The 18,909-nt window shown below is 38.8% G+C and overlaps 1 protein-coding gene across 1 annotated transcript in view; it reads right to left on the bottom strand.

Annotated features, from left to right (window-relative positions):
- Positions 1-17,223, bottom strand: part of RAB1A (RAB1A, member RAS oncogene family) — a 31,471-nt gene extending 14,248 nt beyond the window's left edge. Inside the window, exon 1 of the mRNA XM_025932222.2 lies at positions 16,984-17,223. Coding sequence (XP_025788007.1) covers positions 16,984-17,006 — 23 coding nt within the window. The 5' untranslated portion in view covers positions 17,007-17,223. The remainder of the gene's footprint in view (positions 1-16,983) is intronic.
- Between the last annotated feature and the right edge of the window lie 1,686 nt (positions 17,224-18,909).

The raw sequence follows: 18,909 nt of genomic DNA, 5'->3' as shown, positions 1-18,909 counted from the left end.
CTACAGGATATTATGCTAAGCGAAATCAGTCAGTCAAAGAAAGACAAATATCATATGACTGCACTCATTTGAGGACTTTAAGAAACAAAACAGATGAACACAAGGGAAGCAAAAATAATATAAAAACAGGGAAGGGGACAAAACATAAGAGACTCTTAAATATGGAGAACAAATGGTTACTGGAAGGGTTGTTGGAGGGGGGATGGGCTAAACGGGTAAGGGGCATTAAGAAATCTACTCCTGAAATCATTGTCGCACTATATGCTAACATGGATGTAAATTTAAAAAATAAAATTTTCAAAAATGATACACTTAAAGCGAAACCCGAATATCACAATTTAAATTTAGATTGCAATTATTTAAATGTAAGCAATATGTAAAACGTTCAGAAGTGATTATCTCTGTAGATATCCATCAACTGCTACTTAGGTTTACACAGTGATTATGTATTACCTAAAATGTTTTTCTAGTTTTACCAAGTTATCATAGTACACTTATTGTCCCTAATTATATCTGAAAAAAAAGATTTAAAAAAATCCAAAGTGCCCTACTCAGCAACAAAATAAAAATCATAGAAGGAAACAAGAAGCTCTTAAGTCATAAAGGGGATTTAAGCACAGGATGAACTAATAAATAATTAACATCCTTTCCAGTTTGAGATCCTAAAGAAAAAAGGAGGGGAAGAGAATAAAATTTACCCATAATAAGTAATACTGAACTGACGTTAGTACTACTGACATCCTGCTTAGACCAAATAAAATTTTTTTTAAGTTTATTATTTATTTTTAGAGAGAGAGAGACAGAGCATGCGCACATACGTGCACAAGCAGGGGACGGGCAGAGAGAGAGAGAGAGAGAGAGAGAGAGAGAGAGAGAGAGAGAGAATCACAAGCAGGCTCCGCACAGCCAATGCAGAGCCCAACATGGGACTCAAAACCTCAAACTGCAAGATCATGACCTGAGCTGAAATCAAGAGTCAGATGCTTAACTGACTGAGCCACCCAGGCGCCCAAGACCAAATAAATTCTTAAGAATGATGAACATTAGCAATGAGTACATGTTAACAATTTACATTGCAGTTAGCAAGAATAATCACACCACTGATACTACTTTACTTAGCTTTTAACAGAAATTTAGACACAACAAATGCCCTGAAATCACCAATCTCCCAGAGCACAGTGCCAGGCATCCAGTGAACACTCAATTAACACCCCCTGAATCAGCTGTATTGGACCCTGTTACAATAAAAGACAGCACTGGGCCACAAATGTTGCCTGAATACTGTTCATTACCTTAAAGATCAACTTTCTCTATTTCAGCATAAACATAAAGCTGGAAAAAAACAAGAATGCTTCCTAAGTGTGTTACAAATTACATTATGGTTAAAAGAAATTAACAGTTAATTTTCTAAAAATCAACTTTTTCAATTCTCACATTCTTTTTAACTTTTACAGTGTTATTTTAAAACAGTTAATTTGGGGCGCCTGGGTGGCGCAGTCGGTTAAGCGTCCGACTTCAGCCAGGTCACGATCTCGCGGTCCGTGAGTTCGAGCCCCGTGTCGGGCTCTGGGCTGATGGCTCAGAGCCTGGAGCCTGTTTCCGATTCTGTGTCTCCCTCTCTCTCTGCCCCTCACCTGTTCATGCTCTGTCTCTCTCTGTCCCAAAAATAAATAAACGTTGAAAAAAAAAATTTAAAACAGTTAATTTATGAGTTTCTGATAATTTACAGTTCACAGCTATTATAAATAATATGAACAGTTGAGCACTCTTCTCTGCAATGAGCTAATCACTGGAAAAAGTAAAAACTTTTCCAGTTTTACTAACATGACAAGAGACTTGGAGGAGAATGGCAAACAAAATCAAACTCACAAACTTCTTCCTCTTACTGAATACACATACCTGGAGAGTGTGATCAATAGCACATTACTTGCATTGGAACATTTAAAATTACCTACTACTGTAGTAGCTTATTTCTAAATTATTAATATACCAAATGTTCAAGAGAATTCAGAGATTCGAGACTGCTTAAAGATATGTCTCTAACTATAATTTACAAAACAGAACACAGTAAAAATGCTGACAGAAACACAAAAATCTGTAATTAGAAAGCACAAGGTGACAATTCTGGTATAGAGTCAAGAACAGTTTAGCAAATGTGTTTTCATTTATTCCCCAAGAATTTGGATTTTCAGTTTACAATATAATTTTGACCAGAGTGCAAAAAAAATAGATTATTCTAGTTCAGAAATCTATAGAGTTACAAAATCACCACATTCTTCTAAATTAGATTTTCTAATTTCAGTTCAGGTCATGACCTCATGGTCCTGAGATCAAGTCCCTGGTTCCTGGTTGGCTCCATATTGGGCATGAGACCCTGCTTAAGATTCTCTCTCTCCCTTTGCCCCTCCCCTGCTCAGACACTCACTCTCTCTCTCTCAAAAAAAAAGAAAATCCATTTCCTTAATTGCCTTCATTTCACAGACATACCTGTGAGTATGAAGATAAACTAACTTACTCATCTGTATATCCAAAAATCTGGCATTGTACCTTTTACAAAGCATGTGCTAAGAGACCAGAGAACATTTTAAATTTGCATTTTTAATCAGGTCTCTTTTGTTGTGAGACACAACTAAAGAAGATCTATGGCCATCCTTGATTAACATTTTGGCAAAATCCTAGGGGTAAAAAATGGATGGGGACACGGCATGTTAAAAGGACACAGGAACCAACAGAAAGTTCCCTCACTGGCCAAGGAAGAATAACCTGAACCACAAAATAAACCATGTATTGGGTTATAGGCCAATGAATAAAATAAACAACCATGAGTTCATACTGGTATCAATTATTAAATAAATAACTGGGAGATCAATCTTCCTTATAGGAGTCCAAATAATACATGTAGAAGGAATAAGAGAAGTAGAAAATCATCAATAGATCACCACAGTAATAACTGCTGCAGGCAAAATCCAACAATGACTTCTAAAATTTGCGGGTGAAACTTTAAGGAGAAACAGGATATATACATGGCCTCAAAGTATGTCCCCTCAAATATTTATTACTGTGGTGGCTTTAACTTTGCCCACAAATTCTTCGAATACTCCTCCATCTAGAAGATGGACTTAATTCCCTTCTGTTGAGTGTGCCCTCTTAAAGACTGCTTTCTAAGAGTATGGAAAGGGAAATATAGTAACTTCACAATGGAGGAACCAGACAGACACCACCTTAACTGATTAAGGTGAGTATCATCAGTAAGAAGTCACGCTGATTTCATGTACCTTCTGATACAATGTGATGAGTAGAGTGCTCCGCCTCTAAGGTATCTTCTCAAAGTCCATAACCCCAGTTTAATCATGAGAAAACATCAGACAAATTAAAATTGAAGGACATTCGGGGCGCCTGGGTGGCGCAGTCGGTTAAGCGTCCGACTTCAGCCAGGTCACGATCTCGCGGTCCGTGAGTTCGAGCCCCGCGTCAGGCTCTGGGCTGATGGCTCAGAGCCTGGAGCCTGTTTCTGATTCTGTGTCTCCCTCTCTCTCTGCCCCTCCCCCATTCATGCTCTGTCTCTCTCTGTCCCAAAAAATAAATAAACGTTGAAAAAAAAAAATTAAAAAAAAAAAAATAAAATTGAAGGACATTCTACAAAATATCTAATAGCACTCTTCGAAAGTGTGAAGATCATGAAAAACAGAAGACTGAGAAAAACACAGACTGAAGAAGGCTAACATGTATAACAGGTAATTCCAACATGGTATCCTGGACTGGATTCTATAATAGAAAATGGACATTAAGAGAAAAACTAGAGAAACTACAATAAAAGTCTGTAGTTTAGTTAATAATGTACCAATGTTAATTTCTTTTTTTTTTTATAATTTTTTTTAACGTTTATTTATTTTTGAGACAGAGAGAGACACAGCATGAACGGGGGAGGGTCAGAGAGAGAGGGAGACACAGAATCCAAAGCAGGCTCCAGCCTCTGAGCTGTTGGCTCCAGGCTCTGAGCTGTTAGCAGAGGCCGACGCGGGGCTCAAACTCATGGACCGCGAGATCATGACCTGAGCCAAAGTCAGAAGCTCAACCGACTGGGCCACCCAGGCGCCCCTAATGTTAATTTCTTAATTTTGATAAATGTACTTTGGTATGCAAGATGTTAATATTAGGGGAGGCTAAGTGAAGGATATACAGGAATTCTCTGTACTATTCTTACAACTCTTCTATAAATATATTTCAAAACAAAAAGATTTTTAAAAAACCACAAAGTAGGGGCGCTTGGATGGCTCAGTTGGTTAAGCGTCCGGCTTCAGCTCAGGTTATGATCTCAGTTTGTGAGTTCAAGGCCCACACTGGGCTCTGCTGTCAGCACAAAGCCCACCTCAGATACTCCGTCTCCCCTCTCTGCCCCTCCTCTGTGCGTGCTCTCTTTCTCTCTCTCTCTCTCTCAAAAATAAACATTAAAAAATAACATAATAAAAAAATAAAAACAGGATAAATACAAAGATGGAAGGAGTAAAATATTTTTTGAAAAAACACTAAGTGTGAGGACATTAGTGAAATGGGCACAGAATAACAATCTCTTTGAAAAGCTATCTCCTGGGGCACCTGGGTGGCTCAGTCGATCATGCATCCAACTTTAGCTCAGGTCATGATCTCACGGTTTGTGGGGCTGGTTTGTGGGTTTGAGCCCCGTGTCAGGCTCTCTGCTGACAGCTTGGGGCCTGGAGCCTGCTTCAGATTCTGTTTCTTCCCCTCTCTCTGTTTCTCCTGTGGTCACACTCTGTCTCTCTCTCTCTCAAAAATAAACATTTAAAAAAAAATTTTTTTAAGAAAAAGAAAAGCTAGCAGTTATTTTTTAAACATAAGAGACATATTTTGTGTTTTCTCAAGTTAAATCAACAAATCAGAAATCTTGCTGGAATCTACAAAATAAAGACTTAAAAGCTGCTTTTGAGGCACAAGTATTAGAGAAAACTCTTGAACTGCTTGAACTTGTATTAACATGAGCAAAGATTACATTTTAATTTAAACAGGAGATAATTCAGTGAGAAAGCAAAGACAGTTAAGGTAGACTGACAGATTAAGGCTGGATAGAAAGAGACAGATTCAGGGAAATAAACAGCCTTTAACTAATGGGTGGTGGGGCATCAAAGATAACGGCGATTGAAAAAAAAATTCTTTCACTATCTCCTGTAAGTCAATTCATGGTCTACTTCAGCAATATTGGAAATTCTCTATTTCCATTATTTATGATCTGATTATAATCTTGATACCTCTGCCATTTTTGCATGCAAGCACTAACAGATAATTTTCTGTATTTTTAAAAAAGTCCCTATTGTGAGAACATGATTATACTTTAAAAAAGTTACAAAAACAAACTTTGGTTCAAAATTCTACTTAGGTAAAGTGGTTTCCTTCTCATGAAGTTACCACACTGTACACAAAATACGTAGTAAGGGATGAATCCACTTATGTCTGAATCTAAAATGCCACCAGGAGGGGCGCCTGGGTGGCTCAGCTGGTTAAGCTTATGTCATGATCTTGCCATTCCCAAGTTCCAGCCCGAGTCAGGCTCTGTGCTGACAGCTCAAAGCCTGGAGCCTGCTTCAGTTTCGGTGTCTCCCTCTCTCTCTGCCCCACCCCCACTCATGCTCTCTCTGTCTCTCAAAAATAAATAAACATTAATAATAAAAATAAAATAAAATAAAATGCTACTGGGAATTCTAAAACCTGTAGAGACTGTTTATGTGAAACACTTGTGAAAAGATTACATTTTGTTTAGTATAATTCATTTCCCACTTGTTTTTAAAAAATGTTCACATACATAAAAGATTTGGGAGAAAATGGACACTTCTAAATTTTAGGATTACAACTGATACCTTCTTTACTTTTTTCACAGTCTGCAATAAATACATATTACTCTTATAACAAAAAACAAATTATTTGAGAGGAAGAAAAGTTTTAACCAGAGGTTTTTTCCAAAGACTTAACACCTCTGCAAGTTCATCCAGCATTACTACCATAACATAAATGATTTCTAAATAGGTAGAGCAGAGTCAAGATAGCACTGGCACATTCCCAATATAGCCACAAGTATATGAAGTCAATTTTTTGGATTAAATAAGAATAAACATTTTTCTTTTATGAAATAAAATTTAGATTACCAAACATAGGTCATATGTAAGAGAAAGCCGACTGACATTAACACAACTTTCAATATTCCACCCTCTGGAAACATACCAAGGAAGAAAAGACAAAAGCAAAACAATTGGCTATAATATAAAGTCGTTTTTATCCACACAGTACTCCCAAAATACAAACTTCATGTCACCTATATCTTAGAAAAGGCCTACTATTTTTAAAAGTTCAGTGGAAAGTAAATGTGTTTTTCATCCAGAGCAAATTCCCTTGAGAAAGGTAGAATGTTATTCTACCTTTTTTATAAATGTCATACTTGAAAATAACCTAAGCTCACATAAAAAATTTAAAACAAAATTATGACTATGATATTATGGCACAGTGGCCAAATTTTAATTCACTATTAAACTATACACTGTTCTATTAGACTCTAGGGTATGGAATGATTAATAAAAACTTGGGCTGCAGTTAACTGTGTCTGACATCAACTTTTCTTCTTCACTTTTTTTTTTTAATGTTTTATTTTTGAGAGAGAGAGAGCACGCGCGCACACGCACACTTGAGCAGGGAAGGGGGAGGACAGAATCTGAAGCAGGCTCTGTGCTGACAGCAGAGAGCTCCATGTGGGACTAGAACCCAAGAACTGTGAGATCATGACCTGAGCCGAAGTCGGACGCTGAACAAACTGAACCACCCAGGTGCTCCCCTTCACTCATTTTAAGTATGCTCCACGGAAAACAATTCAAAATTGACCATCAGGCTGGAGAAAAGAGGTAAAAACTTTTAGTTCCTTCACATATTTCCACTGTTTGAATTTTATAAAGCACATATTACTTTGAAGACTAAACTACATAAAAAACAAAACAGGGGCACCAGGGTCCGACTCTTGTTTTCAGCTGGATCATGATCTCATAGTCTGGGAATTCAAGCCCTGCACAGGGTTCTGCACTGACAGTACGTTGTCTGCTTAGGACTCTTTCTTTCTCTCTCTTTCTCAATAAATAAACAAACAAACTTAAAAACAATAAAAAATAAATTTTCAGCTATGGACAAAAGCACTGTCAAAGTAATCATCAAGTATCTCAGAGTACAACAGTCTTTCTTCCAAATTTAACGAAATAGCCAAGCAATTTTTTAAAAATTGTCCCCATAAGCTATTCATAAAAGTACACGTTTTTCTTTGATATTTAGAAACAATAAACTAATTTTCCAGGTTCCATTTCAGCTCAGTTTAGAAGTGTTCCAAAAATTCAAAGTTGGAATTCTGAAAATGAAGGATACTTTGGTAGCTCTAAACAAAGCGGCAAGTCATACAAGAGGACAATAAAAGTAGATAGGTCTTACAACCTATGTAACCAGTATTTGCTGAAAAATATGCCAGGGAGGAGATGTAAATATCCTCTACTTCTTTTACCTTTCAAAGCCTGCACGGGTTTTAGAGCTGGAACGACCGGTATTTGAATTCAAGCTCCACCCTCTACCTTAGGTTTCTTGTCAGATTTAGAAAAAAATGCCTCTAAAACCTGTAGCACAGTATCTGGCACATTACAGAAGCACAATAAGTGGCAATTATTATTATTTTTCCTTCCTCCCTCCAAACGGCTAGGTAACCTGACGAAAACCTTTAAGAGCTTTGACAAAAACTTTAAAGCTATTTATCCAAACCCTCTGTTCAGATGATGGTGACAAAATACCATAGGAATTTACTAGTATAATCTAAAATAAAGGTTTAAAAATTACCAACTAACAGTTGTAAGTACTATGATCACACCAGTCACAACTCCCAAAGCCTAGCACACACAACATAGTAACATGGTCTGCAGCAAGGGTGCCCTCTCCAGCAAAAGAAAGGCAGTTCTCTGCTTCACTTGCTTTACTCACAGAAACACATCCATGACTTCCAAGGCCCCAAGTATAAATATTCAAGAATAGTCATGAGGGTAGAAAAACTGAGAATGGATACAATAATTGACTTCAAGCCTAAGGAAGCTTTAAATACCAACCCAAGCTGTGAAAGAGAAAGTCAAAGACCATAATATGTACCTCGTAACATGTATTTCACAAACCTTTAACATTTTTAAAAACCTCTCTAATCATAAATTTTAAGACACTGACCACAAAAATGTTAGTTGCCTAATTAACTGGCTCAAATTTTAAATTTCTAGAGTTAACCACACATAGTAAGTTGGAAACCGCATACTAGGACTGTGAAATCACAGGCCCTTGAGTTAAAATTCCAATTCTGCTGCTTACTGAATGCCCTTAGGCAAGCCATTAAACTCTTCTCTGCCTTTGTTTCCACATCTGTAAACCTAGGACACTATTTCTTCACAGGACTGAAGGAAAGAATGTACATAAATAAAATTTCTGGCTATTGATGACAACTCAAATTGTTAGCTCTTGACTACATCCCAAGACTAGCATCAAGGGTTCTGGAGAGTCCTCCTCGGTACTCTGTTACTCTCCAGCTAAAGAAAACATAAGTAAAACTTCCTGTTAATGATAGAAATCATAGGCCCTTTCTCTAAATCTTCTGCATCACCTATTCTGCCATTCTATTTTTTAAAAGTATCACAAGATTTAATCTGTGATAATACTGTGATACCAATTATACTTGTTTGAGCATGAGACATTTTTTTTTTTTAAAGTTAACTTATTTATTTTGCGAAAGTGAAAAGCATGGATTGGGGAGGGGAAGAGAGAGAGAATCCCAAGGAGGCTCCATGCCACCAGCACAGAGCCTGACACACAGCCTCCATCCCACGAAGAGATCATGACCAGAGCCGAGATCAAGAGCGGGACACTTAACCGATGCTTAACCTACTGAGCCACCCAGGTGCCCCCATGAGTCATCTTCTTAACAAATTGGTATGCACCTGCGAGCAGAGTCCATCTTTCACAATAAAAAAAAAAACTCCCCCCCCATCCCCTGCCCCAACTCCTAGCATATTCTAATTAATGACAGAGAAAGGGCTGGCTCTTTTCTTTACCAAGCTTTCTTGTAAGGTTGAAATTACCCGTGTGTGTGTGTATGCATATACACACACACATAGGTATGCATTTACTAGAAGATTTTTTTTAAATGTGTATTAAGAAAATTGTTAAAGTAGACAAAAACAGACTAATTGGGTGATGAGTAATCATGTGTGAGAAAAGCTTTAAAACTGAAACCACTGGCCATTTACAGTCTAATATCCCTTATTAGAATATACATGTCAAATAACATCTCTATAGCACTGTACAGTTTACTCTTGAGACTCAGAACTGAGGTGGTACTAATCACATTTTATAGAGAAAGAAACAGGCGAAAAACGCATAAATGACTTGCAGAGGTAAGTGTCAATCTGAACTTAAACCTAGGGTTTGTAACTCCAAATGCTGTTTTTTATCACACCATATTCCTTCAATGATGTATTTTACATACTCAGATGATAAAAACCTTAAGTCATACATATAAAACCTATCAGAATGAGTCAAACGATTATGAACTAGTACACAGGACCTGACCAAATACAAAGTAAAGTGTGATTCACTGCTTAAATTAACTTAGAACATTTGTGTTGGTAGAAAATAAGTCAGCTTGGCTCAAAAAAGCATGGTAAATTTTACAGTTCAGACTTCATTAGCTTTAGTAAGTGATGAATCCAATTGGTCTTTATGAAGACAGGTGCTAGCCACCAATCTACAAATAAAGCACTAAATGATTATCCAGTGTGTATTTCACAAAGTTGCTTCAAATGTCCTTTTATAAACCTAGCTATTCGACTATTTGTATAAGTTTCATCAAACACTTAAGACTATATCACACTTGGCTAGGCATTATCCTAACTATATCCTTTACTGAGGTAGTAAAGATACTACAGAAATGATCTACTGTTCTTAATGCAAACACTAATGTTCTGTGAACTTCATGTGCCTGTTTCAAGGCTCTTGGAAACAACTCATATATTAGTAATTCAATGAGAAACAGAAAGGTAGCATTTAAAAAAAAAAAAAGAAGGAAAGCACAGAATAGTTCACGAAAATAAAGCATACCCAAATAAATCTCACATTTTAAAGCTAATTAGCTCAATACCAGACTTTAAATTAAACTGAGTATAAACAGCATGCACTTTTATGCAAAATGTTTTAAGTATGTATGCACAAAGGGAGCATGTCCACAGATTTCATCAAATGCTCCTAGGAGTACATGACCATAATAAATGGGTTAAGAAAAACTACTTTATATTTACCCAAAGAATACAAGAACACTAATTCAAAGGGATACATGTACACCTATGTTTATAGCAACACTATTTACCAGAACCAAGATATGAAAGCAGCCCAAGTGTCCATCGATTGATCCATGGACAAAAAAGATATGGGGTGTGTGTTTGTGTATATACACAATGGAATATTATTCAGACATAAAAAAAGAATGAAATCTTCCCATTTGCAACAACATGGATGGAGCTAAAGCATATGATGCTAAGGGAAGTAAGTCAGAGAAAGACAAATACCTTACTTCACTCATATTTGAAATGTAAGAAACAAAACAAAAGGGGAAAAAAATGAGAAACAAATCAAGAAACAGGCTCTTAGTTACAGAGAACTGATGGTTACCAGAGAGGAGGGTGATGGAGCGTGGCTTAAATAAGCATGGGGATTAAGGAGTGAATTTGTGGTGATGAGCACCAGGTGATGTATGGAAGTGCTGAGCTGTTGCAGGTGTAATTGTACACCTGAAACTAATATAACAATATATGTTAACAGGAATTAAAAAACAAAACAAAAAAAGAATAACTGCCCTAAATCAAGTTATTGGAAAATATCTATAGGCAGAGTGAAAAAAACAAAGAATAATTCCATTTAAGTACTATTGTTATTCAAAGGAAATATATTCAGACAAGTTGAATCTATCACTGTTCACAGAAAACTTCAATTACATAATTTATGTAATTGCTCACTAGTTTGAAGCACAGACTGCAAAAAAAAATGCCCCTGAAGCCAGGTGGCTGGCACATAGTAAGCACTCGTTAAATAGTAGCTTCTGTCAAAAAAAAAAAAATGATGTTTCCAAAGAATGGTCCCCCTTATAAACAAAGGCGTTTACATGAACACCACCTGTCAGAATTAGGAAATCTACAAACAGGGAACAGTGTAAACTTAATCGGAACCTATCACAACCTTGGATTTAATAAAGCAAAGTGCTCCTAGCAACTGAGCCAACCAGTCACAAAACTACCAAGGAACACTTCATTTCCTACTCCTCCTCTGTACCCCATTTCTCAACACACCAACACTTTTTCTCTCACTCCTCAGGACTATTATTTTTTTCCAAATATCACCCCACATTACCCTTTTATTTATTATCTGAAACACAGAGCAGTTTGAAAGAAAAGCCAAGACCTAGGTGTTCTTCCCTAAATACTATTCTAGACATCAAAAAAGCAATCTCAGCTCCACCTTCTACAGGAAAAGAGAGGAGTAGTCTGACCATGCCTCTCTCCTTGGTGGGGGAAGGGGGGAGGCATTTTGCCTCTTTTACTGAAACTCCAAAGTTGAGCTCAGACAGTGGTAAAAAGCTGATAAGCTACATATCTAAAATACCTCATGCATTGGCATTCTATATCCATTTTTAGTTTATTTTCATCTTAAAACACTCAAAGTATTTTTTAGCAAACCTTAAATCTCAGAAACCTTAAAAAGCATTTTACTTGACCTTAAATATTTTCATACATTAGAAAGAGACAAGAATAGATAACATTAGCAAAAAAAAAAAGCTATTATCAAAAATGAAACTTTACTACAATGGCAAATAGTAAAACTATCCTAAACGTATAGTCAAAGGTTGCCAAGGAAAGAAATACATGCACACAAAGGATTGCTAGTAGGATGTGAATATAACAAAATGGTAGCACATAGATAAATTACTAAGACTGCTTTCAGAATAAAAAAGACTGAAATATCCAAGAAACAAAATTACTCAGAAAGCAAAATTCTCTTTAAAAGTCAACTAAAGAGTTTTCAAGAGACCACTGGATTCTGAAGCTCTTTCATCTTTTAATATTTTTTAAAAATTTTTATTTGGAGTATGTAAGAAACTGTCAAAAATTCTCATTTTAACTTAATGATGAAAAAAATATTAAATGCCAAATTTCAGTTCTCTTCAAATGACCTGACAAGATCATATATTCACACAAAACTCTTAAGATTCATGCTGTAGATTCTACATAGCTGCCGGAAACACACTCCCCAAAAAATCACACATGCTGATTCTCTACAGAAATTAAGAAAGTATATTCTGGATGGTGAGAATACTGGTTATTTTTCTTGTTTAAACTTTTCTGAATTTTTCAAACCATTATCAACACCACCCAAAACTCATCAAGACAACCAAAAAAAGGCAACTTACTTTAGTTGATTTCTTTTCTTTTTTTAAAAAAAATTTTTTTTTCAACGTTTATTTATTTTTGGGACAGAGAGAGACAGAGCATGAACGGGGGAGGAGCAGAGAGAGAGGGAGACAGAGAATCAGAAACAGATTCCAGGCTCTGAGCCATCAGCCCAGAGCCTGACACGGTCGAACTCCCGGACCGCGAGATCGTGACCTGGCTGAAGTCGGACGCTTAACCGACTGCGCCACCCAGGCGCCCCTAGTTGATTTCTTTTCTAATAAAAAAAGTGCTAAAAAAAAAAAAAGTGTATGAAAGCCAATTATGACATACTTATTATTGTCAGATAACAAAACATATTAAGTTGCTTTTACTTTCAAACTCTTATGTTAAAAGTGCAGGCAGAAAAAAAAAAAGAAAGAAAGAAAGAAAAAGGCAAATGTTCATTAAGTCTACTATTATTAGTCTCCTGTTAGAAGAGCAAAGTTTGAAAGACTGATTAAATCCTGGGCCATGATCTCAAACATCATTCGGAAGCCGTGTTAAAACATAAACAAGGCATTTACTATAAAACTTTTTTTTTAAATGTTTATTTATTTTTGAGACAGAGAGAGACAGAGCATGAACGGGGGAGGAGCAGAGAGAGAGAGGAAGACACAGAATCCGAAGCAGGCTCCAGGCTCTGAGCAGTCAGCACAGAGCCCGATGCAGGGCTCGAACTCACGGACCGTGAGATCATGACCTGAGCCGAAGTCGGACGCTTAACCGACTGAGCCACCCAGGGTCCCCACTATAAAATTTTTCTACATTAAAGAACTACAGGTGATCCAAGAAGATGACTATAGTCCTTCCTATTGTAGTTAATTGGTATATCCATGATAAGTACCCACACTTTATTCTTAACACACTCCTTACAGATGAAGTAGCCAATATGGTTTTCTTGACACTAAAAAATCCACCAAAAGCTTATGGATTAGAGAAAAATGTTTCTGGTATGACAATAATGCTAAGTATTTCTTAACCAGTGTGCTGAAATAATCACTGCCTGCTTCACCACCTAGCTCAAAAAATCATCAGATCTCCAGAAAAAAGAAGAATTTGATCTTTTCACCTACTTTTCCCACTATTGAGATTCCACTTCCAGTTGCTTTTTCTTGTTTGTACTTGAAATTCACAAATCAGTCATTACCCTTAATTTCTGCCATAAAGATAACCCAGGGTTGTCATTTCTCCCATATTAGCCAAATAATGTAGAAAGTAGTCAAAGGGACAGCTTAAAATTTAATCTTTGGCTGCTATATTTCTCATTCTCCTCCCAAACCAAGTTTACAACTAAAAGATCATAAAGTAAAAGCATTCAGTAAAAAAGCTACCAACAGGCAATCTTATATGTCGATCAATAATCTAAAGGGGCGCCTGGGTGGCGCAGTCGGTTGAGCGTCCGACTTCAGCCAGGTCACGATCTCGCGGTCCGGGAGTTCGAGCCCCGCGTCGGGCTCTGGGCTGATGGCTCGGAGCCCGGAGCCTGCTTCCGATTCTGTGTCTCCCTCTCTCCCTGCCCCTCCCCCGTTCATGCTCTGTCTCTCTCTCTGTCCCAAAAATAAATAAACGTTGAAAAAAACAATTAAAAAAAAAAAAATCTAAAAAAACCCTGTTCCTTCTGAGAGAACCAAATTTTTTCTTTTATCAAGAACCCATTTTCATTTTACCAAATTCAGTGGCACCCATGAAGCAGATTTTAAAAGTTTCTAAAAGGAATAACATAAATTAGATGATAAACCAAAAACAAGGAATATTTAGAGAGCACTTTTAAACATTATCTAGTGTTCTACCCTTTCACATCAACATATGTGTATGCCAAAATACACACGTATTGTAACGTATATTATACCTAACATATACGGCTATAAGTATAAGCTATTAAGACAACACCATAGAATTGTGAAAGCACTCACCCATTAAAAGTTTTAATTTAAGAAAAAATAAAAGATTTTAAAGTTTAGAACAGGTACTAAAGTAAACAGACGTATAAGAATTTTTGTTCTTTTCTCTATTTTCCGATTTTTCACTAACTACTTTTATGATGGTTAACTTCATTAAAGACAAAAAGAAAAAACGCAAGTCACATTGTTAAAAATCTGCTTGCTGCTTGCCCTTGTGACCTTCCCTAATAAAATACCCATCACCTCCTCTCCAAGTAATTTTCACTAATGCTCTTCAAAGGTTTTCCCAACTCCTATTTTATTAGACACAGTCTAGACTAGAAGTATAATTGGCCAGTTACGGGCATACTCGATAGCAGAAAAAGCATAAAAATGACTTCTGGGTTTGATCCTGTTGAGATCATTAATGGATGGTTTGGCACTTACTTAAGAATTACTATCATTGCCATTTATTAACCATTTTCCTTTCTTCCCCCTTGAAAAATCCTCCCCACTCCCTAGAGCTTCTCTAAATCTACTGCTAATAATTCTCTCACAAGCCTCTTTTCTATAAATTCTTCCTGAACCGAACTGTCCAACCACAACCCTCCACCCTCTCGTGAACTCTTGTTGCTCCTATCCATGCTGCACACCTGGAATGAACTCTACTGGCATTTACCAAACTATTTTCTATACTCCATTATAAACTCCTTAAGGGTAAGGATTATATTCCTAAATCCTAGCACTACTAGAATGTCACACATGATAATGACATGACACACACCACCTGGAGTGCTCTTCTTTTGCATACACTTGAATCTCACAACTACCCTGATAGGAATACTGACTGCTATCCTATTTTATAGAAGGAGAAACAAATTCAGAGGCCAAGTAATTTGTCATGGTTCTGTTAAACTAATCTTCAAAATCTATTTATAGTACTAAATATATTCAGCAAATAGAAGGAACTCCCCTAATGGACAAGGTTTATAAGTCTCCATAAAGTGACAAATCCATGTACTTTATTGTTGCCAGGAAAACCACCAAATTAGGATCCTCAAGTTCAACTCTCCTTAATTGTGCAAAACCAACTTTGTCCTAGGAGTTTGATAAAGAAATTAAAAACTGCCAACATAGCAAACATGGCACTATGGGAACACGATCCTCAATTTCTTAAAGTATATAAAATTTTAATGAAATAGAATGGCTTCTGTTTAGTGCAAAAGGGGACATTTCAGCATCAAACCACCGTATTACAAAACTTGAAGTCAGAATGCATTTTGCAAGAACCATGTGACACACACATGACAGTCAGCTAAACTGATGGGTAGACCTTTTAGGGGAACTGTTTAGCACTAACTGACCAAAGAAGCAAATAAAGTCAACTTTTAAAATACTGACTTTTGCTTAAAAAAAAAAAATTCCCTCTCTACCCCAAAGCCTTCTGATGCTGAAGAACACCAATTAAATCTCCTCCATTCATTAATTTATATATGTAAGCTGAAGGAGGACTTTTTTTTTAAGGGCCATTAAAGACAGCCCAAAGAAATCTTCCCAAGAAAAGTGAACACCAGTTCCCAGGAAAGGTGCCAGGTGTGTCACATATGCTGTGGTGACTTCTTGAGTAAGAAAAAGAAATGCATTAACTTTTCATGACACGTCATGGAACCTCATTCCCTATCTTCGAGCATTCAAGAAGGTAATCCAAAACCTACAGATCATAGAGCCCATTCGTTTCTCTTTCAACTTGACAGCAGTCTTCCTTTAGTTTGATAACATCAGAAAAATGTTCCTACGTCTTAGTTGTTTTTCTTTTCTCGACCTACACAAGACAAAATGACTTCAGTGTCCTCTAAAAAAAAAAAAAAAAAAAAAAAAAAAGGCAATGGGCCCCGTGAGTTCTTGAAGAACCCCAGAGAATAAGTTAAAAAAAAAAAAAAACTAAACTAAAAATGTAAAATAAAATCTCTTCTCACCATCTACTCATTCCCCTCAATCCCACGCAGTGGGAAAAGCATCCATATTACCTGCAGCCTGGCCGGGAGAGTGAAAGAAAGAGCCAACAAGCTCAAGATTTACAAGTAAAGCAGGTTTCCACCCTGACGATTCTGACAGCTCCGCAGAGTGCGGGCGCAGGGTCTGACAGTGCCCTCTAGGACAGCTCTCCCAGTCTATCCTCTCCCCCCTTAAAAATAAGTCTTCCTTCAAAAGTCACTGCCTCTGCGAGAAACTACCCCCTTCCCGCCGCCCCACCACCGACTCCCAAACTCCCCAACCCCCTCAACAGACTATTCCTCTGCACCGGCCCGGCACTGAGGGCTTCCAACCAGACCCGGTCCAGGCCCGGGCGGCTCACCCCTCCGACCCGACCCCTCCCCCCGGCCACCCCTCTTCCGTCAGACAATGGGGCCCGACTCCGGGCCACCAGCATCTCCTGCCTTACCACCCTCACTTCACCCTGGCCGAGGCCCTCACTCCCGCCTCAGCCCTCTTCGCCCCTCTTAAGCTTTTCCAAGCAGGCCCACGGACCCAGCCGACCGGTGCTCTCCTGCACTCACTATTCGGGATTCATGCTTGACATGTCACTGCAGCTGCCGCCGCCGCCACCGCCGCCCTTGCTGCTGCAGCCGCCGCCCTGACTCTCCGCGCCACGGGTAATCGAGGGAAAGGAATGAGATAGACTGTTCCGGGAGAGCAAACGTCTTCCCCCACTCCGTCCCCTAAGAACACAATCAGCAGCCGCCGCCACTCAGCTATCGCTTCCACCCAAAATGGCCGCTGGCGAACCAGGAAATAGGAAAGCCTTAGACCGAGGGGTCTTTACACAGCCCAAAGGGCGGCCGCACCGCGTGGCACGCCGGGAAAGAGAGTTCGAACCCACAGCGGGAGCTGGAGACGGACGGTGCGGTGTGTCAACCAGGACTCAACTTCCCGCCAAACCCCGCGCCTCTGGTGCATGCGTACTTGAGAGCTTGTCGCTCGCCCCATTCCCCACTCTCTCACCTCCCCACCCTCTTGCCCCTCCCTGGTCCCCGCCCCGCTGACTCGCTGGCTTGGACTTCGCTCGGACTCCCCCTAGCGGATTGGCTAAGACCGAGCGGCCCTGGTGATGTCATCAGTGAGACGTGGCAGCCGGACGAGTCAGCCCCCCAAGGGGGAGGGGGAGGGGAGGGACAGAGGGCGGTGCCGGCCAAGGCTGGAGGATGAGGGTGGGGGGTGATCTGGGGACTCCCAAAGGTGAGGAGAGAAGGGTAGAAACCAGAGGGACTGCTTTAGAGCGGAGGCTGCGAGGACGGGCAAGCTGGAGGACCTGCCTGGCGGGTCCGCCTGGCGGGTCCTTCCGCCTATGCGCCTTTTGCTGGCCTGACCAGCCTGAGGCTGGAGCTTTCCAGTTGATCCCAGGACGTCCGCGTTAAGGACGGAAGAGGAATTGAGGGGCCTCTGTTCACAACCTCGGGCCTATGGAGAACACGGAGCCGTTCTTTCAGTTCACTTCCTCACTCACCCAACCTTACTGGGTCTGTTTATCGTCTAGTGTTGGTTGCAGACACTATTTTCTTTTTTCATGTCTTACCATTTCCTTTACACCCCGGCTCTGATCACCTCAGCCTGGATGTTACAGTAGCCTCCAAGTGGACTCCCTCTATCTCTTCTTTGTCCCAGACATTTGCAAACGCAGCCAGATTTATCTTCCTGAAACAGCAGTTCCATAACAAACCCTTAATTTTCAATGGTTCCACTTTTCGTGGATGCGATGCAGCCCAAAGTCAGCCAGAAATTCAAGGTCTTCCTGCTCTGGCCCAAGGCTTCAGGTTGAACTGTAATTTTAGTTGTTATTTAATGCTGAGCTGTTCTGCAAGATAGAAAAATAATAAGCGATGGAAACATGCAATTCATCACTACATAATGCCTAGAAACTCTGGGAGTAATATTAACATTTTAAAAACCTAACAGTCTTAACTCTTTAATCAGCTCAGGAATTTAAATCTCCACTAAACTTTAACATATTATCTTGGGTTATTTAATTGCAAAGGGCATAGTATAATACATTGTCCAAAGTTTATCTTCCAACTTGTTCTAAGAACCGAGAAAATTATCTCCCAAGAGCGATTGCAAAATCACTTTAAATTCCCATGACACCGTAATACAGAAGGAAGGCAGTTCTTATTACCCACTTACTAACTATACCCCTTAGCCCCAAAATTCTGCCATGTGCCTCAGCTGACAACCTCATCAAATAGCACACTAGAGTTCCTTCACATCATACTGGCTTCAGAAATGAACATGGTGGCCACACCAGCAGAAAGAAGTACCTTGAACTGATAGACCTCAAAAAAAAAAAAAAAAGTTTATTACCCTGGACTCTTGTCCTTTCTTGCTTATTGTGATTTCACAGAAGAACAACTGCAAAGAACTTATCCTGAACTAAAAATAGTTTTTAACCTGCCCCTTCCCTTGGAAGTATACCCCTAAACTTCCTTTAA

Source organism: Puma concolor, chromosome A3 (assembly GCF_028749965.1).
Source record: "Puma concolor isolate L17-30 chromosome A3, mPumCon1.1.hap2, whole genome shotgun sequence".
Taxonomy (NCBI): Eukaryota; Metazoa; Chordata; class Mammalia; order Carnivora; family Felidae; genus Puma; species Puma concolor.
Note: the sequence above shows the minus strand (reverse complement) of the source record. Positions and strands in the feature narration are given on the sequence as shown.